Here is a 21097-nt window from a genome sequence, read left to right as displayed (position 1 = left end):
CGCCAGGCTTCCCTGTCCTTCACTATCTCCCGGAGTTTGCACAAACTCAAAGTCCTAGTGCAGCCACAAATAATAAACAAAAATAAAACATCTTGAGGAACAAAGAAGTAGAGAGAAGGTAGTTAGGAAGCAGCATTTTAAAATTATATGTTCACACCCACACTGGCCATTGTCTCAGGCCCCTGCCTCTCTCTGGGGTTCTTCCCTCTGGCGCTGTCTCCCTGCTCCTGGGTCCACAGGTTCCTGGAACACTCCCGAGTCCCAAGCCCTGTTGAGCTTCCTTGAGTTAGTTCTAAGGGTCCCTGGGTGGGAGCAGAGGGTCAGTGTAAGGAACATCGGGCTGAGCTTGCTGACCTGTACTCGTCACGTAGCCCTGACCTCAGTTTACTCATCTGGGAAGCAGAGCGAATACTTGAACTCTGGGTGCTCTTAGGCGATGCCAGGTACCCCAGTGGGAGAGCGTAGGCTGATAGCTTATGCTCACGTTGCCTGGGAGACAAACTCCTATTTGGAGCTGTCCCAGAGTGTTCCGTGCTGGCTTCTCACTGAGAGGGCTTCACCTGAGTAGACAGATGTGGGGACAGCACCACTGTGGTTACTTGCCTTCATGGGCTAGGGTTGGGTTCACTGTGTCAGCAGCTCCTGCCAACACCAGGAAGCCCAGGCCCAGGCTGCTGCCTCCTTCTGCTAGACTGGAAGCATAAAAGAATTGAACTGCCCTGCCCTCCTCTTCCAGAAAGTCCTCCTGGGTTGAGTGAGAAATGCTCACAGTCTTTCCGCACTCCCCTGTCCCTGTGTAACACTGGATCCTGTCCCTGCCCTTGGGCACTGGGGTGATGGTCCACAACCTGGGCCTTGGCATCTGGCTTTCTCCACATTCAGCTCAACTGGGGAGTCACAGGATTCCATTAAGAATGAGGCCAACAACCATCAAGGAACATACCTTAAAGTTTCCTCTCTAGGGCTTTGTAGTCCTGGGAATTCATTGTTCACTGAGGTCTAGCCCTTGGCTGTGAATGGGGATCAAGTGGGTGTAGACTGAAGTCATCGTTTGCTTTGGGCAAGTTGGGGAGCTCTAAGGCCTCAGATCCCAAATGCAGTAAGTATGTATATGTATGTGTATCCCTTTCTAACACAGACTTTGAGAAGAGCAAAGGCAGGAATGTTCATACCACTGTTCTCATCCTACTAATACTTACGAAGTGCTCTGCACAGACCTGAATGGAACCAGGAGTGGGCAGAAGGCAGGACCAGTGGTTCCTAAGACTCTCTCCAGGGACTTCCCTAGTGGTCCAGTGGCTAAGACGCCGAGCTCCCAATGCATGGGGCCCAGGATCAATCCCTGGTCAGGGAACTAGATCCTACATGTCCCAACTAAAGATCAAAGAACCTGCTTGCCACAGCTAAGACCCAGAGCAGCCATTTTTTTTTTTTTTTAAATAAAGTTCTCTATTTCCACAGGCGATGGGCCTACAGACTCTGAAATTGGGGAGTCCTGAGGCCCGTGGGCACTGGTGGTGAGAACTCAGACACTTGGACGCCTGGCTAATTGCAGGGAGCCTCCAGGGTTCCCCACCCTCTGACGCCCACCCCAAGTGAGGAACAAGTCAGGGGAGAGCAGGAGGAGGAGCCATCTGGTTTGTCCTGAATTATTAACCGCAGAGGAGGAGGTGCAGGCAAGGCGGTAGGCCAAGGCAAGGGAACCAGGAGCAGCTGACCCCGCCCCAGAGGGAGGGGGTGCTCAGGGAGGGGTACCAGGGCCTTTGACCACACATGCCCCGGGGATCTACAGATTTGGCTGTGACCTTTGGTGGCAGCTGGGCTATGAGCCTGGAGGCGATTTTCCTGTCCAGGCTGCAAAAACTAAACCAAGCTTCATTCCCTGAGCTTTTACTTTTCCAAGTAGTTATGAACCAGTGTTCCTCATTCCTTCCTGTGGGGCATTTTGCAGAAGATTAAAGCAAGGCCGGACAAGGTCAGGCAGTTCAGCCAAAATCTCTCGACTGCCAGGGACCGGCACGCGTCCCAGGCCCTAAGCGCCACCTGAAGACTCTCTCGGTGGACTGCTCATCGCTAGGCAGAACAGGATGTCGAATTCGCCCCACTTGTGGTCCCCATTCCTCTCGGTTCCAGGCCTTTTCAGCCCTCCCTGGGGGGCAGAACAGCTTCCTCGTTGGCCTCCTAGCTTCCAGTTTGGATTTTCCTCATTTCCAAAATCTTCCTTCTAGAAGCCAACAGACACACTGCGTTTGAGAACTTTGCAGCGCCCGCCAGGGTCAGAGCCCAGCCCCGAACGGCACTCAAGGCCCTAGGCTCCGCCCCCGCCGTCTGGGACATGCCCACCGTTTGGCCGCCTGGAGCCGCGCTGCGGGCCGCTTCGCACCTCACGTCCCCATCAAGGGCAGCGTTCACGGGCTCACCGGGTCTCCAGTGTCTGGCGCGCGGCGGGAGTTCCCTCACTTTGCCGGAAGCATGTGCTGAGATTCACACTTGCTTGTCCTTCTGTCGAAAAGCCCTTCTCCACCTGGTCTCCCTGGCAAACTCCCAAAGTGTCCTTTAAAACTCAACCGGCACGCGCCTTGCCAGCACCCCCCTAGATCGAAGCTGGGTGCCCTGGGATTCTCAGGGAGCGCCTTGCCTCCAGCCCTCACACAGCCCATTCCCACTGCCTGGCCCCAGACCAGGAGGCTCCAGGGGAGGACTCTGGCGAGTCCTGAGTCTTGGGTGCCACTATAGAGCTGCAAAGATGCTCAGGGACCGCTTCCAGGCGTGGTGGTCCCTGGCAGGAAGACCAACTCCCAGCACGTGGCAGGGTACACAGAGCCCGTGTTTCTAGAAAGTCAGAGAGAGGCTCTGGAGGCTTGGGGTCACTTCTGGGGTATCTTCCAGGAGGCAGTCTGGACAGGAGCCAGCAGACAGGCCACCTCCCCATGGACTAGCCCCTGCCCCCTTACACTGGTGGGCAGCTTACATGGGGGGCCCTTAGCCTGAGTCCTGGTCAAGGATCTAGACAGAGGGTGAGCCCAGAGAAGGTTGGGAAGGAATGTTCCTGAGTGTGCGAGTGTTCCTGAGACCAGTACCACTGGTCTCCTCATCCTATAAGTATTTACAAAGTGCCCTAGATGGACCCTGAGTGAAACCAGGGATGGGCAGAAGGCAGAGTTTCTAAGACTCTCCGCCACTGTGTCTTCGGGAGCTGGGTCTGTGCTCTCAGCTGTGGGGGCACTGGCCCAGACTCACCCCAGTCTTTCTACACACGGCCACACACACAATTAATGCCCCAGCAGGTGCCGGGCCTGCTTCTCCCGCAGGTCCAGCTTGCGGCTCACTGATCTGTTCTTTACACAATGTATCTAAACGTCCTTCCTGGACCAGTGTGAGGCTGGGAGCTACAGCCAGGCTGGACCTAGGGCTGGCCTGAGGGCCACAGAGCAGAAAGTACAGGGTGAGCTTAGGGCACCGGGGGACAAAACAGAACAGAAAAGTCAGGCTGAATGGCCCCCGGCATCTGATGTATGTGTGATTTCACTGATAGGAAACATCCGAACTTTCCTAGAGAAGGAAAGCAGGTTGGTGGGTGTCAGGGGCTGCGGGAGGGACTGCTGATGGATATGAGGTCTCCTCTGTCCTTCAGACAGAAATGTTCTGAAACTAGAAAGAAGTGGTAATGTTCTGAATACTGTGAATGTACTGTGTGTATGTTCAGTTGCTCAGTCGTGTTCAACTCTTTGCGACCCCATGGACTGTCCATAGGATTTTTCAGATAAGAATACTACTAGAGTGAGTTGCCATTTCCTCCTCCAGGGGATCTTCCCAACCCAGGGATCAAACTCATGTGTCTCCCGCATTGCAGCTGGATTCTTTACCTGTTGAGCCATCTTAAATGCCACTAAATTGTTCACCCTAACATGGTTAGTTTTTTTTTAATGTTATATGAATTTCATCTCCAAAAATTTTTTAGGAAAAAATAAAGTCGAAAAACATCATTCCTCAGTTTCCCTCCTTTATCCAGTATGCCTTGGCAGCCACCCCGTTTTTGCTGAGCCAGCATCCCAGCTCTTAGGTCCCCAGGGCTCAGAGCACCAACCATGGGTGCATTTTCTATGTTACCCTGTGTGTGTGTGTTTGTTTCCCACAGCACACTGTAAGAGAGGGGGACTGACCGTGTCACCTTCCTGCTTCAAATTGTCAAGAATTCACCTTTAGGACTTCCCTGGCTATCCAATGGCTAAGTGTCTGCCTGCCAATGCAGGGGACACGGGTTCAACCCCTGATCCAGGAAAGTCCCACATGCCTCGGGCGACGAAGCCTGTGTACCACAACTGCTGAGCCCACGTGCCTAGAGCCTGTGCTCTGCAATGAGAGAAGCCACCGCAGTGAGAAGCCCGAGCGCCACAGCTGGAGAGTAGCCTCTGCTCGGAGAAAGCCCGTGAGCAGCAACGATGACCCCAGCCGATAAATCAATCAATAAACAAAAATTGTAAAAACTCACCTTTATTCACCAGAGAACACTCGAGCTCCGTATCCTGGCACTCAAGGGCTTGGATAAACTGGCGATGGAGCAACCTCATACATGGAGGTCCCCAGCTGGTCTGGGGATGCCCAGCCTATCTAGCTGAGCCCTGCCTTGTTGATAAAGCTATCACTAGCCCAAAGCCTCCTCAGCCAGTGCCCCTTCCCTCCACCAAGCTCTCTGCACGAAGGATGTGTGTTTTTCACATCTGGGCTGCTTCGAGATCTCATTTTCCCCGTAAAACTGTGAGTCCTCCAAGAACCAGAGACCACGTGTCCTCTCCTCTGGGTGCTCCTGATGCTACCACAGTGCTGCCCAACTCTGGGGGGGCGGGGTCACTCCCTTCTACGTAACAATGCTTTCACCCACTGTTCACTCAATGGTTTCCCCTGAATGGACATATAATCCCCCACCACAGATAAACAAATGGTTTTGTTTCATATATATATATATGTTTCATATATATATATATGTCAGAAGAAAACACAACTGCACCTCCAGCTAGAGCGGTTGAATAGACATGCAGAGTCCAAACAGTATACACTCAGGGAGAGGATGAGGCTGGGGTTGAGGTCACCACAGGGAACACCAGATGGGCGGTGGAAAGTACAACCGAGAGGTTTCCAGAGCCCAGGGTACAGATGTGGTGCTCCTTACAGGGGCCTGGGGTAGTGCAGGGGTCTTTAAGGGTGCTAGGTTGACACCATTGGGATCACAGAACTCACTGAAGGGGAACGTGTTACCTAACCCCTCATTGTATAGATGGGACCTTAAGACCCAGAGAGGACTCCCTTCTCAATCCAACGGGTAAGACTCTGTGCTTCCACCGCAGGGGACTAGGGTTTGACCCCTGGTTGAGGAACTAAGACCCCATATGCCGTGCAGTGAAGCCAACAAAACATAAGGCCCAGAGAGGGGCAAGGAGTTGATCTGTTTATCCACCCATCAATGCATCAATCAATCTTCAATGCATCTATTCACCTATCACCTATCCATCTATCCATTCATCCATCCACACAGGCATTCGTGTATCCATCCATGCATCCATTAGCTATCAAGCATGCATGCGCACATCCACCCATGCATCCACACACGCATGCGTCCATCCATCTACCCATCCCTCCCTCCTCTCCTTCTAGGGAGCCAGGGCATAGACCTAGCCTCTCAACCCTAAGCTCTCCACAAGGGGCCACAGTTGCTTTCAAGTCCATGGCCGCACAGAGGAACTTTCTGACCCCATTAGGTAGGAAAGAAGCAGGTCCCTGCTAGTGGGGCTCATGCCAAAATACATACTACCTCAGGCACCTGCCCTAAAGCCTGTTCACTGACAGTTCAGGGAGGGCAACTGCTTAGAGCCCACTCTGCAGATCAGGAAACAGCAGCCCTCCTGGGATTCGCTCTCTCCCTGCACTCTGATGCTGTGGGGCAGGTGTGGCTTGGCTGCAGGGTGGTGGGGGACACTCTTCGTGGGCAAGAGGTCAAGCAAAGGCTCTCAAGCAGGACTGCCAAGGCAGGCAGGTGGTAAGGGGGTCCCTGGGTCGCCACAGGATGGTGGGAGATGTGTGGGGAAGAGCTTGCACATCGGGGAGCATGCACTCGGGGACTTCGGAGCCCTCCAATGCTCCCATATGCAAGGGAGCTCCTGAAGGTTACAGGGAGAGCTGGTCCCCAAGAAGGGCAGGCAGATGGGGTTTGAGCAGAGTTATGCCAGCTCCCTGTGCGCCCGCAGCTTCAGACAGCACCACAGAAGAGACTCGGGGGCGAGCAGCTCTGAGTGCTCGCAGCCGCCAGCTGCCGCAAACAGGCAAGGTAAGGAGATGGCACAGGTGCGCGTACAAAAGGACTATCTGAGAAGCAGGAATGGCAGCAGGGGGTGGGTGGTGGGTCCCTAAGGAGGCCCTGCAGCACAGAGCGTCTCCTGGCTCTCCCCCCTCCTCCCTGCCCAGGGAAGGCTCGCATCTGTCTGCTCCCCTCCATTCGCACCTGGGAACCATCTGCTGCCTCCTCCCCATTCAACGTGCCTTGCCTACAAATCCAGTATGCTGTGTCCCCATACTCCCTCCCAGAGAGGCAGCAAGATGGAAGAGGAAGTCTGAGCCCTGGCACTTTCTCTTCTCTGTCCTTAGATAAGATATATAAACTTCACTCATCTGTTAAGGGGAGGGGACGGTGATAATACATCCAAAGAGAAGGGTCAGACATACGTGCAGAGAGAAGCCCACAGTATGCCTGGCAATAAGGATGTGTTCTATCACCCATGGTGATCATAAAAATGTCTATCTCCTGGGCACTGCTGGTGGCGCTGGGTGGAGTCCTGGAGGCCCCTGTGGGTGGCATCACCACTTTAGCTCCAGGAAAGAGACCCACTGGGAGGGACACTGAGGGTGCTGGGGCAGGGACTAATCGTAACCAGAACAAAAGCAGGTTTATCCTTGGGGCCAGACACATTTAAGAATTCAGAGCTCCCCACACGTTAGATGGTAACGCTGCATCTTTCAGCAGCATCCAATAATCAACTCCGTGGACGTTTCTGCAGTGAAATAAGTGAACCCAGAATACATAAGGGCTATAAATAGCCCCATTTGGACTATAAATAGCTTCACCTCAGTTCAGGCCAGAGTTTGCTGCCAAGTGAGTTATGAAAAAGTGTTTGCTTTTCAGAGCTTGCTGGAGTTTGGAATTGAGGATAAGGAATTGTGGTTCTGGACGTCAGTGCTTCTCATCACAAACGAGGGAAACAACTGACTGTCAGCCCTGGCACATCCCGCAGCCGGCAAAGTCCTAATCAGAGTCACAAGCCTCCTGCCCCCAAAACCCGCCAGGCCCTGACCCCGGGGACACTGCACAAGGAGACCAGTCACCAAGCAAAAACAAAGGCGCACACGCAGAAACACACACGGCGATGCATGTAAATATGATCACACCAGCCGCAGGGACAGAGGCACACTGTGCCGCAGGCCCAAACCGGCCTTCTCTGGGCTTTAAGGATGGGCAAGGAGCCCTCGGGGCCCGCTGTTTGGGAATGCTGATCGACATGTTCTGTGAAGTTGCTTCAATGATCAGAAAAAAAAGGGGGGACCTCCCTGGTGGTCCAGTTCAGTTCAGTTCAGTCACTCAGTGGTGTCCCACTCTTTGTGACCCCATGAATCGCAGCACGCTAGGCCTCCCTGTCCATCACCAACTCCCGGAGTTCACTCAGACTCACGTCCATCGAGCCAGTGATGCCATCCAGCCATCTCATCCTCTGTCGTCCCCTTCTCCTCCTGCCCCCAATCCCTCCCAGCATCAGAGTCTTTTCCAATGAGTCAACTCTTCCCATGAGGTGGCCAAAGTACTGGAGTTTCAGCTTTAGCATCATTCCTTCCAAAGAAATCCCAGGGCTGATCTCCTTCAGAATGGACTGGTTGGATCTCCTTGCAGTCCAAGGAACTCTCAAGAGTCTTCTCCAACACCACAGTTCAAAAGCATCAATTCTTCGGCACTCAGCCTTCTTCACAGTCCAACTCTCACATCCATACATGACCACAGGAAAAACCATAGCCTTGACTAGATGGACCTAGTAGGCAAAGTAATATTTCTGCTTTTGAATATGCTATCTAGGTTGGTCATAACTTTTCTTCCAAGGAGTAAGCGTCTTTTAATTTCATGGCTGCAGTCACCATCTGCAGTGATTGTGGAGCCCCCAAAAATAAAGTCTGACACTGTTTCCACTGTTTCCCATCTATTTCCCATGAAGTAATGGGACCCTGGTGGTCCAGTGGTTAAGAATCTGCCTTCCAATGCAGGGGACTTGGGTTTGACCCTGGGTCAGGGAACTAAGATCCCACATGCTGTGAGGCAACTAAAAGTCCCCGTGTCACAATGAAGAGCCCACCCATGGCAAGGAAGACCAAGCACAGACAGGAAATAATTTTAAAAATAAAATAAGTAAAAGGAGGTGTTGGGGGTGGGAGAGGGATAAATTATGAGTTTGAGAGTAGCACAAATAGTCAACAAGGTCCTACTGTATAGCACAGGTGACTATACTCAATATCTTGTAATAGACCACAATGGGAAAAAACATGAAAAAGAATATATATATACACACTGCTAGTCCTAAGTCGCTTCAGTCATGTCTGACTCTTAGCAACCCCACAGACTGCAGCCTACCAGGCTCCTCCATCCATGGGATTTTCTAGGCAAGAGTACTGGAGTGTGGTGCCAGTGCCTTCCCCGTATATACACACACATATATGTATGTATACGGGGCTTCCCAGGTGGCACTAGTAAAGAAGCTGCCTGCCAGTGCAGGAGATATAAGTTCCATCTCTGGGTCGGGAAGATCCCCTGAAGTAGGAAATGGCAACCCACTCCACTCTTCTTGCATAGAGAATCCCATGAACAGAGGCGCCTGGTGGTCTATAGTCCATATGGTCGAAAAGAGTTGCACATGACTGGAGTGACTTAGCACGCATACACACGCATGTGTACATATATGTATAACCGAATCACTTTGCTGTACACCAGAAACTAACACGACATTGTAAATCAACTCTATTCCCACAAGTAACTAAATAAGGGTGATATTAAAAGGGCAGCCTCTTCAGTCCCAGAGATGCCCTTATGCCCCCAGGCTCTCTTTGGAGGCCAAGCCCTAGTGGGTCTCTGTCCGATTCCAGGTTCCCCAGGTGAACACAGACAGAACCTTCAAGCTGCTGGTTCTGGGCAGCCCCAAGAGACTGGGCTCCCAGTCTGGAGGGGGAAGCCGAGAGCAGGGACGAGCTTACCCAGGAGGAGGGGGTAAGACATCAAAGGCAGAGCCCAGCTTTGAAGCCAGACCAGGATTCCCACAGCGGCTCCACCCTTCCCTGGGTCTTGGCAATTTACTTCAACTCTCTGAGCCTCAGTTCTTCCGTTTTTAGAAGTAGGTCCAATGTCATAGACATCCCGTAGGGTAGCCTGGCGGAGGTGGGGGGTTGGTAAATTAAGAGACAATGAATGGGGACTTCCCTGGTGGTCCAGTGGTTAAGAATCTGCATGCTAGTGCAGGGGACACAGGTTCTATCCCGGCTCCAAGAAGATTCCACAGGCCCCGGAACGACCGAGCCTGTGCACCACAACTATAGAGGCCTGTGCTCTAGAGCCCGTGCTCTGCAACAAGAGAAGCCACCGGAATGAGGAGCTCGAGCACCAAAACGAAAAGTAGCCCCCGCTCACCACAGCTAAAGAAAACCCCCGTGCACAGCAACGAAGACCCAGCGCAGCCAAAAATAAATAAATAAGCAAAAAATTGTTAAATGCCTTTTACAAGGAGAGACAATGAACACAAAGTGCCCAGCACACAACACCCAAGGAACAGTAGCGGCTGCTGTCAGTACCATGACGATGGCGATGGTAATGCTGAGACAGCCCTGCTGAGGGAGGGCTTCCCTCTGACCTGTATCCTCACACTCACAATAGTCAGGAGTAGAGGAAGTAACTCATCACTACTGTCCTCACCAACCTTCCCACCACCGGCTGGGACCCCTGCCTGCATGATGACACGATGCAGGCAGACAGATGCCCCCTCTGCATCTTCTGTTGGAAGCCTGCAGCCAAGAGGCTGATGGGGACTTCAGTCAGTTCAGTCGCTCAGTTGTGTCCAACTCTTTGTGACCCCATGGACTGCAGCACGCCAGGCCTCCCTGTCTTTCACCATCTCCCAGAACTTGCTCAAACTCATGTCCACTGAGTCAGTGATGCCATCCAACCATCTCATCCTCTGTCATCCCCTTCTCCTCCTGCTCTCAATCTTTCCCAGCATCAGGGTCTTTTCTAATGAAAAGACCTTCGCAGCAGGTGGCCAAAATATTGGAGCTTCAAGATCAGTCCTTCCAATGAATATTCAGGATTACCTTCCTTTAGCATTGACTAGTTTGATATCTTTGCAGTTCAAAAGGACTTGGTCAAGGTCAAACTGGGCAAGTTAGTCACAGGGAGGGAACAAGAACCCCTGATTCTGAGCCCAGGGTTACCCACCCAAGCCGGCATCCTGAAGCTGGCAGCCCTTAGCAGCCTCTGGGCACTCCTGGGAGTAAGGCCACCTTAGGGACACAGGGATGTGAAGCCGCATCCGGTGGCCCGGGCTGAGGGAGGCACAGGGCTGGTGAGCTGGAGGGGAGGGCAAGAAGAAGAGGGGGTGGCTGGGGTGCGGGGAACTGAGTCATCTTAACCGGTCCAAGCCCATCGCACACAGTCTGGCTCTTCTATCTTTGGCGGGGAGCCTGGGGCTATTTCTGGAAGCTCTGCACACAGCCCGCCACTTCCCTGCCAGGCTGACTGGGTCAAAAACAAAACCAGCCCAGCAACAGCCCCGTGTCAACAGGGTGGGGAGGGAGGAGGCACTCAACAGCCCTGAACGGAACAGCAGGCTTGGGGGTGGTGGGGGTGGTGGGGGCAGGAACCATCTCCCCACCCTGCAAAAAATAAAATAAAACGAGGTGGTGAAACAAACAAACAAGCTAGTCAGAGGCAGCAAGATGCGGTGGGGAAGACTCGCTTTGGCACAGATGGACTTCAGTTCAAATTTAAGCTCTGTCTTCGAGCCAGTCATTCAACCCCTCCAGGCCTCAGTTCACCAGTTTGCAGGAACATCATCCACTTCATGGGGTTAGGCAGGATTAAATAAGATGATGCTGGGGCACTGGGTACCTCCTTCTGGACAACTGAACTCTTTGCCTCAGCCTGATACTCTGGTCATCCCTCTAAGGCAGCTCAAAGTCCCTCTCCTGGGCAGCCCCAGTCCACCCAAAGCAAGTACTCAGAAAACCCCTGTGGCTGCAGTGAAAGCGGGGAAAGCGTTGGCAGTAGAGAGTGGAGGACAAGGATGGGAACAGTCATATAGGGTGTTTTTCCAAGGAGCTGGTACCACGGGAGTGGCAGTCACAGGTTATCATGTCTCTCTGACAGATGACAGGCGAGGGTTCAGAGAAGGGAAGTGACATGCCCAAGGTCACTTGGCGAGTCAGAGCTCGGGGAAACCCAGCTGGCCCCAGTGAGGGCTGAGGTCCTCAGCAAGCTGCACTCTGATGTCTGGAGGAGAAACTGGGGCCTAAGGGCAGGGAAGACAGCATGGCTCAGAGAGGAAGGTACAGGTGGCATAGGGCATTTTTGAAGGACCATCTTTGCCTAGGGGCCTGGGGTCAGGGGTCTGGAGCTAATTATGGACCAAGGAGGGTGGGAGCACGTAGTGGGAAACTGACAGCCTACTCAGACCCGGCCCCCACCCCCCCCGCCCGCCCCCGTACTTTTCTCGTTAGACTCTCAAAAAGGAGCTCAGCTTGATGTTTTGCAATGACCTAGACGGGTGGAATGGATCGGGGCGGGGGTGGGGGGTGGAAGGGAGGCGCCTGAGGGAGGGGGTATATGTATACATATGGCTGACTCACGATCTTGTGCAGCAGAAACTAACACAACGTTTTAAAGCAATTATACTCTAATAAAAGAAATGAAAAAAAAAAAAAGCCCCAGGTTTGGACTCACAATGGCCAAAAGGTGGGTGCAATCCAAGTGTCCATGGATGGATGAACTGATAACCAAATGTGGTCGATCCATGCAATGGAATGTTATTCAGTCTTAAAAAGGGAGGACATCCTAACTCATGCTGCAACATGGAAGACATGATGCTATGTGAAATAACCCAGATGCAAAAAAACAAGTGATGCATGATTCCACTCCTATGAGGCACCCAGAAAGATTCACAGATACAGAAAGGGGCTGGGGGGTGGGGAGTGGGGGCTTAGCGTTTAACGGGGACAGGGTTTCAGCTCAGGGAAAGAAAAGAGTTCTGGAGACGGATAGTGGTGATGGTTGCGTGAGAATATGAATGTACTTGGCCGCTGACCCGCACACTTAAAAATGATTAAAATGGTAAATTTTGTTATATGTGGTGGTGGTTTAGTTGCTAAGTCGTGCCTGATCTTTGTGACCCCATGGACTATCACCCACCAGGCTCCTCTGTCCATGGGATTTTCCGGGCAAGAACACTGGAGTGGGTTGCCATTTCCTTCTGCAGGGGATCTTCCCCACCCAGGGGTCTAATTCCAGTCTCATGTATTGCAGGCAGATGTTTTTTACTGACTGAGCTACGAGGGAAGCCTGTTACGTGTGTTTTATGTGTGTTATGTGTACTTTATCATGATTTTAAAATAAAACAGAAAAGGAAGAAAAAGCCCCAGAATTGGGTACAGGGCTTTCTTTGGGGGTGATGAAAATATTTTGGAACTAGACAGAAGTGACTGTACAGCATTGTGAGTGTACTAGATGCCACTGAATTGTATACTTTAGAAACAGTATTATGTTACGTGAATCTCAATTAAAAAAAAAAAATTAAGCTGCTGAGGATGAGGTAGGTGGCTCCAGCGGACAGGCACCCTGGGTGGGGCTGGGAGCTAACAGTGTCTACCATCACTGAGCCTATTACTTCTCTCTGAGCAGGAGCATCTAAGGGACATCACAGGTGTGGGCAGGGATGCAGATAGGTGGCCGAGATGCCAGTAGCCAGGCAGGCACAGGCCACCAGGTCCCGGCAAAGGGGAATGCATGGCACCATGGCAGGGTCCCCTCCATCACCCCTGGATGTAAACAGTTCCTATAAGTCAGACAGGAAGGGTTTTACACAGCAGCAGCATCCATTGCTCCTTAGCGGATGGGGACACAGGGCCCTTTGAGGGAGAGGGATACACCCAAGGTCTGCAGGAGGTCACAGCAAGGCTGGACTTTATGTTCTCCAAAAGCATCCAGCCTGTGCGTGCAGTTGTGGAGACCAGCATCCCCTCACGGCTGAGATGTGTTTGGTGCATCTCGTCTGGGACAGGCCCTGGACACACGGGGATGAAGGCTCTTGCAGGGGCTAAACACCTAGATGACCACTCCACAATGTGCCCCCCAGTGGAATGCCCCGTGAGGGCTCGGCGCTCAGAGAGAGGCAGAGTCGGGGGTAGGCAGGGTGTCCAGCCGGCCCCTGGACAAGGTTCCTGGGCAAGCTGGGAGGATGTGGAGCTTCCAGAGAGACTAAGGGAGGAAGACCCGGCTGCAGAAGCCAATGGGGTGAGACAGCATGTCGGGGGAGGGGGCTGGCTGGGCTTTGCAGAGGAGTCGATGGCAGCATCTGGGAGCACTCCTCCCCCTGCAAACCCATGAGCCAGGGGTCTGGGGCTGGCACTGCCATGTGTCTTGGCTGCCCTGGGGTGAGTCTCAGGCTCAGAGCTCATGGGACAAGGACTCAGATGCTGTGTGCAATACCAGTCCTTTGAGGGTATTACCAGTCCCAGGATGGGACGCTCACCCCTACAAGGTCCTGCTGGAAGGCTCTTATGTCAAGCAATCTGTCTCCCTGGGACTCAATCTGGTCCTGAAGCTCTTCAGAGCCTTGTTTAGCCCAGGACACCATAGGGAAGGCATCCAGGACTTCTCTGCTGGTCCAGTGGTTGGGAATCTGCAGGCCAAATCAGGGGACATGGGTTCAACCCCTGGTCCAGGAAGATCGCACATGCCACAGAATGACTGCGCCCGGGAGCCACAACTACCGAGACTGTGTGCTGCAGCTACTGGAGCCCGTGTGCCCTAGAGCCGTGCTCTGCGGCAAGAGAAGCCGCAGCAGTGAGAAGCCCGCACGCCGCTACAGAGTAACCCCCCGATCGCCGCAACTAAAGAAAGCCCACGTGCAGCAACGAAGACCCAGTGCAGTCAAAAATAATAAGATAAATTAAAAATAAATATATAAATAAATAAAGCCAACCTTAAAAAAAAAAACACAAAAAACAGGTGTCCAAGCGGCACACCCTCTCCAGGATAGTTACCCACACTGCCCCCTGGCCATCACATCACCTCCTATGCCCTGGGCTCTGATTCTACTCGCAGAGGCAAAGCCCCCCTAGCTGACAACGGAGCCTAAGGCAGCTAAAAGCCCCAGATCTGTTTCCTGGGACCCCCCTGCCAGATTACTGCTTCCCCTGCCGGCACAACAAATCTGCCCTGCCTGCTGGGTGCAGTGGACGGCAGTGCGTCCCCCCAAATTTGTGTCCACCTGCAACCTCAGAATGTGACCTGATTTGGAAATAGGGGCTTTTTCAGATCTAGTTAAGGGTCTTGAGAGGAGATCATCCTGGATTTAGGATGAACCCCAAATCCAACAAGGGGTGTCGCAGAGGGGACGACCATGTGGACACAGAGATCGGAGAGACGCAGCCATAAATCAAGGAACACCTGGGGCCATCAGGAGCTGGGAGAAGCCAGCAGGGATCCTCCCCTAGAATCTTCGGAGGGAGCACAGCCCTGCCGACAGCTTGATTTCAGACTTTCACCTCCAGAACGGAGAGAAAATCCATCTCTGTGGTTCTAAACCACCCAGCCTGAGGCCTACTGTCACGGCAGCTCTGGGACGCTGGTTCACTGGTTTGCAGTGTCGGGAAACAGCATGTAGCCCGAGCTGACCACATGGGCATCACCCAGTGTCCCCCTGCGCCGGGAGCCTTCAGGAGACAAGGCAATGGCGTCCTGGCCAGGAGGGTGACACCGGAGCTCAGCAGGACAGAGCACGCCTGTCACCAGGCTCTCACCAGGGCTGCAGCCCAATTAGGTAAGGTCACTTGAGGAGCCCATGTAAGGCTGTGAGAAGCCGCTCTCTGTCTGCTATGAAGACATTTGCGGGGAAGTAGCTGCTGGATGTGCAGCCACACGGCCTTTCTGCTTTCCCCATGCTGGTGTCTAGACAGTTTGTTCCATGCCCCACACCCAGTCAGGCCAGCCCAGCCCTGTCTGAGTTCTCAGGGGCGCCAGCCTCAAGCCAGCACCAGAAGCACAGGTCTAACCCAAGCACTGCTGTTTCTTCCCTTTTTAAAAAATTTTTGGCCATGTCATGTGGCATGTGAGATCTTATTTCCCCAACTAGGGATCAAACCCATGACCTTTACATTGGGAGCCCTGAGTCTTAAGCACTAGACCACCAGGGAAGTCCCAGCCACTGCAGTTTCTCTGGTGAGAGATGCTTGACCTCCACCCTGACATTTGGCTCAGCGTCCCCTACCTGTCTCCATTTTTGGAGAACCTCTCATCGGGGGATGGGGAGCTGGCCGAGGCTTCTGGAAGCTCTGGGACTGCGATTGGGGTTTCCCTGGTCTCCTGTTGGGTAAGGGAGGTCAGACAGTTGAGCATTAGCAAACCCCTGTTGGGGGGAGGGGCTCTCCGCCCTCCCAGCTCTGTGGATGTTGCTGTGCCAAGGGGCAAGGTTAGGGCCATCATAGCGCTGATGAAGTTGGTGCTCAAAGGGCTTTGCCATGGCCAAGAGCAGCATCTCTGCAACTGAAGTCCAGGGATGAGCTGCTTTAGAAATTTCTTGTGAGCTTGTTCAAAATCAAGATTCCTGGGACTTTCTTGGTGGCCCAGGGGCTGAGAATCCACCTTCCAATGCAGGGGATGCAGGTTTGATCCCTGGTTGGGGAACTAAGATCCCACATGTCGAAGAGCAATTAAGCCTGCCCACCACAACTAGAGACTAAATGTGCTGAAATGAATGACCTGCCTGCTGCAACTAATAAGGGCCCCCTGGGGGCCCCCTAGAAGGTGCTTGCTGCTCTCAACCGCCTGCAGAGATAGGTCTCATGGAGCACCCTGGCCAGGTGGCTCCGAGGAATGTGGCACTGGCCAGGCCCAGGCAGGAGCCCTCCCACTGGCTGCCGTACTTGAGTCCTCGCGGACTGCCAGGTGGTTAGAGGAAGCACAGCTGTCCATGGCACGGAGGCTCTTCTCCCAGGAGCACTGGGCAGTATCTCCTCCTCAGGCTGCACACGAGCCAGCCCTGCCTGCTAAATGACCACCTGGGGACTTCCCTGGGGTCCAGTGGTTAAGACTCCATGCTTCCAATGTAGGGGGCGTGGATTCAATCCTTGGTCAGGGAACTAGGATCCCACATGCTGGGCAGCACTGCCAAAAAGTAAATTTTTTTTTTTAAAGACAACAACAAACAGGACCAATTGGTTCTTCGGCCAGGACCAGTAGGCGGTACACTCCTAAGGGCTCAGCATCAAAAAGGCCTTTCATGCACCGGCCCAGTGCGCATTGGCTGTGGGGCAAGAAGCCGGTGCTTTGCAGAAGGAACATCACCTTGTCACCAGCGAGGTCTCTCCACAGCTGCAAAGGGAGGGGGGCAGGTGGAAGGGAGCAGGGGCCAGTGCAGAGAGGAAGGGGGACTCTTCCCTGACCCTGAAGCTGCCCAGCCCAGCCCAGCCTGGCTCTGGGGTACTCAAGAGAACCTCTCTGGGTCTCTGCCAATTTCCCCAACTTCTGGGCCTGACCTGGAATCCTCAGTGCGTAGGCTGCTGCCCGGGAGGGCAGAGGGCTACAAGCAGCTTCAAGCCACCCTCTTACCCCCAGGGGGAAGCAGCCAGGAGGTGATTCAAGCATAGATTCTGCTCCCTGCTCTCTTTCTGGGTCTGGGGAGGCCCCTCCTTGGCACTGTAGCCACATCCGGCTCCAGCAATGAGGCACACTCCCTGGGCCTTGGTTTCTCCACCAGCGACACTGCTGGGGTCCTGTGCCCTCAGCTGGCTGGCGAGGCCCAGGCCTCATCTTCTAAGCTGCAGGCAGCTGAGTGACCACACCTCTGACGGAAGCTCCCGCTGGCCACGGCACAGCACTGGCTCTCCAAACATTTGGAAACATGTAAAGCAGCAGCTGACCTGGCCCCGATCCTCGGATGACCTTTGGTACAGAGTGGCTATTTGAAACTAATCCTTTTCTTGAGTCCTGCCCTGAAGGAGAGCCCTATAAAGCAATCACTGGCATCATCTCGCTCCTTCTATCCTCCCGTTCTCACCCAGCGCCCCTGGCACGAGGATCGCCCTTGTTCTGCACAGAACACAACTCAGGCTGGCGGCACTGAGTGACTTCCGCCAGGCCTCACAGCCAGGACTCAACGCCGGGTCCACGTGGCTAATGACTTCTGCTCCTCCTATCTCCCCAGGGCAGCCCCCACCTCCCAGTCTCCCCATCCAAGAACCTGGAGTCCCAAGGTAGGACTTTAGCCATGCAGTTCGCAGGGGCCCAGTGGGCAAAGGAAACCAGGCAGCTGGTGTGTGTTCTGAATTCCCGGTTCCCGGTTCCTTGTCTGCACAGGCTGCTGCGGCCCTGACAAAGCCCAGTCACAGCCGCAGGCAGTGATAATGGTGTGTCCACGCCTCGAAAGCTGTGAAGTGCCTGACAAGGGCATGGGGCAACAGGCAGAGCAAAGTGCCGGCCAAGAGTGTGAGGCTCTGCACATACTCTCCTGCTCCTTCCTGTCTCCCAAGGGCACCATCCTTAACCCTGTTGTGCAGACCAGGAAACTGAGGCTGAGAGAGGCCAAGGGGGACCTCCCAGGGCTCACGCCTGGGCTGATGGCAGAGAGTGGACAGGACAGGGGCTTGGTCTCGCTTCCACCTCCGCGTTCCCCCAGTGGACGGTGGGCACCTGACGGTGTGAGATGGCCCTGAACCAGCCCCAAACTCCTGCTCTGTGCTGCCTTCTGTCCTCCCTGCGACCCCCAGAGAGGTGAGGAAGACCTGATGAGAAATGATCCTCTTGCAGCAAGGTGGGGAACCTGGAACAGAACTCGCCGGGGGTGCTGGCTCGGGTACCACCACGCTCACATTGGAGGTTGGGGTAGTCTGCGGGCAGCAGAGCCGGAACTCCTAGCAAGCATGCCAAGATTTACTGAAAGGGGTTCTCTTGAGCCAAGGGTTCAGTGGAAGGCCACAAGGCTAACAGCATGGGAAGGGAGGCTGCAGCTTGGACCCAGACGAAACCAGCATCCGGGCAAGAAACTATCAACTTCATCCAGGCCTGGGGCAAGCAGCAGGCTCCATCCTCTGGAAGGAAAGACTCACGCCCTGGGGAAGGCCTCACCCAGCCCAGAGAGGGAGCTGGGGAGGAGCTCAACCTCGGAGGCCCTCGAGTCCAGGGAGAGCCCTATCTCGAGAGAGTCTGGCCTGGCCACGACCTGAGAGCTCCCCCACCGTAGCTCTCTCTCCCCCGCAGGCTGGCCAGCCACTGGCTTTGTTCATGCAGCTTCTTAAGGTACAAACCCTCCTCTGTTATGTTACTATTCTGTCCAGTTTTAGAGAAAAGCTCCCAAACACTGTTCTGCTTTTGTTTTTGTTTTTTTTTCATCTCTAATTTACCAAAAAGTTGCAAAAACAACATAAGAACTCTTAGATTCTCTCTACCCAGAATCACTGTTTAAATCATCTGCTTTACCACTGGCGCACTCTCTCTCTGCGTATCTATATGCATATATCTACATACTCCAAACGCTTACAGTCTTTTCTAAGCCATCAGAGTACGATACCAGGATATCTAAATGCATGATAACAACCCTCCAATGCCAATTCTTGGGATTCACTGCCGCACACCCTCACATTCCTCTCTTCCTGGCTGAGGTATGTGAAGTGGGTGGTGCTCTCTCTAGGTTACAGATGAGGAAACTGAGGCACAGTGTCTTGGGGTACATGGCCCTCCTTCTACACCAAGCCACCCACACCTAAGGTCTCATAAAACACACACACCCATTCTGCAGACTTCTGGATGACAAGATGATGTTTAACTCTTTTTCTTTTTTCCCAAAGAATGTTTCATGTGGCTCTCATTTATTTATATTTGGCCTGGCACACAGGCTCTTCGTTCCCTGACCAAGAATCAAACCCACGGCCCCCTGCAGCGGAAGCACGGAGTCCTAACCACTGGACCACCAGGAAAGTCCCTACCTTAAGTTTTACAAGAATGTGACCCAGGCTGCCCCCATAGCACAATAGAGAGCAGATCAGCATCCGGAAAATCAAGATTCTCTACAGAGCAGAGTGCGGGAGTGATGGGCGGTGGGTGAGTAAGGGGCTCCCCACTCCACCCTGTGGTGCCTCCTCCTTCAGGGCCTGCCCTCTGCTTCTTTCTTTTTCTCTCCTTAGACATCTAGGATGGAGGGCCTCCTCCCTAGGGGGGCAAGGACTGGGTCTTCCCTTCATCCTAAAGCCAGAGGCAGGGGGCCCATGCAGAGCGGGCTGCGTGTGTAACTGATGAACGAATGACTGAGTCTAAGAGCTGAGTTCTGGCTCTGTCATAGGGTGGGCTACCCCACTGCTCTGAAGCTCAGTTCACGCTTTTGCTCAGTCGCTCAGTCCTGTCTGACTCTTTGCGACCCTATGGACTATAGCCCGCCAGGCTCCTCTGTCCATGGGATTTCTCAGGTAAGAATACTGGAGCAGGTTGCCATTTCCTACTCCAGGGGAGCTTCCTGGCCCTTGTGTTGAGACTCAGTTTGCTCACCTGTAAAATGGGACAACACCAACCACTTCTACAGTGGTTGCAAATTGCTACATTAGATGAGATTTGTGAAGGCGCCTGTGAGGTGGGTGTTACGATCCCGGCTCAGAGTTTGCTGAACCAGACAATGGGGAGAGCTGGAAAGCAGAGCTGAAGATGCCTAAGTACAAACAATGGGGGGAAGGCACACACACACTTGCATGCATGCACGCACACACGGCCTCTCAGCTCAGCACCTCTTAAGCTTAGCACTCTCTCTCTTTGACAGCCCCTCTTCCTTTCAGCTTGAGACCCTCAGCAGCCCAATCTGAAAAGCTGGCACCTGGGGCTTCCACTGAAGACACAAATACACTAATGTCTATAACACATCTAACAACATAGCAAAGGCTGGGGCGACGTGGAAAAGAGGAACAGTAAGAGAGGAGGGCAGAGATTTCCAGAAGTGCACACAAATGGTCTGTCTCACTCACATAAGATTCAGAGCTAAAAAGCAATGCACAAAAAGGACAGCTGTGCGATCTTATCAATACTGGGAACTGTTTATGGGAGATCATGTTAAAGGGCAGAATGCCAGCTGGTATGTGCACCCCTGATGGAAGCAGGGAAAATGGTATCCGTGTGTGTGCGTGTGAGTGTACATGTGTGTGACTCTGTGTGTGTGTGTGTGTGTGTGTGTGTGTGTGTGTGTGTGTATGTTCAGGCACATTGCAAAGCAGACCGGGAGAGTTGAATGTTCATGAGCTTCTGTTCTCCTGCACAATTTCTTAAGCCATTTGTGTAAAAAGATGAACTGCCACCACTAAGATTTTCTTAGTCTCAGCCTCTCAGGAGGTCGTGGTCCCAAGTCCTAGAACCTTGGATGTTGAGCCAGGACTGCCTGTCCTGCCCGACACAGCCTGGGTAGGGGGGACGCCAGCGCATGGGGCAAGACAAACCAAACTTTCCCCGCAGAGATCTTCCTGTGGGCTTCCTGAGCCCTTCCTGAGCCTCTGTCCAAACCACCAGGCTTCCCACCGAGCCCTCCCCTGCATCCCAGGGTTCCCGTCGAATTAAGGAAGAGAGAGAGCCACTCACCGCCTGAAAGCCAGCCAACACGGCCACTATTCCACTTTTCCTGGAGTGAGCTTTCCACACTTGGGGAGGCTGGAGCCACCGGCAGCCAAACGGCTCCCACCTCTCCGACCTGCTCTCACACCCTCTGCGGCTGTTTACGAGGCTTTCAAGTAAGGCACCGGTTTGTGAGGTTGCTCGGAGAGAGGAGGCTGGCTCCTTGTG

General features: G+C 53.5%; 1 protein-coding gene across 28 annotated transcripts in view; it reads right to left on the bottom strand.

Annotated features, from left to right (window-relative positions):
- PITPNM2 (phosphatidylinositol transfer protein membrane associated 2) overlaps window positions 1-21097 on the bottom strand; it is a 158325-nt gene that overhangs the window by 63602 nt on the left and 73626 nt on the right. For 5 of the 28 annotated variants that reach the window (XM_042234567.2, XM_042234568.2, XM_042234569.2 and 2 more), the window contains exon 2: window positions 20897-21097. The exons of 19 other annotated variants lie outside the window; for them this stretch is intronic. In XM_042234567.2, coding sequence (XP_042090501.1) covers window positions 20897-21097 — 201 coding nt within the window. 4 more of the 28 variants (XM_060401109.1, XM_060401111.1, XM_060401110.1 and 1 more) reach the window with 3 other exon arrangements.

This window comes from Ovis aries, chromosome 17, assembly GCF_016772045.2.
Source record: "Ovis aries strain OAR_USU_Benz2616 breed Rambouillet chromosome 17, ARS-UI_Ramb_v3.0, whole genome shotgun sequence".
In the NCBI taxonomy this organism is placed as follows: domain Eukaryota; kingdom Metazoa; phylum Chordata; class Mammalia; order Artiodactyla; family Bovidae; genus Ovis; species Ovis aries.
The sequence above is the reverse complement of the archived record's forward strand: the minus strand, read 5'-3'. Positions and strand labels throughout refer to the sequence as shown.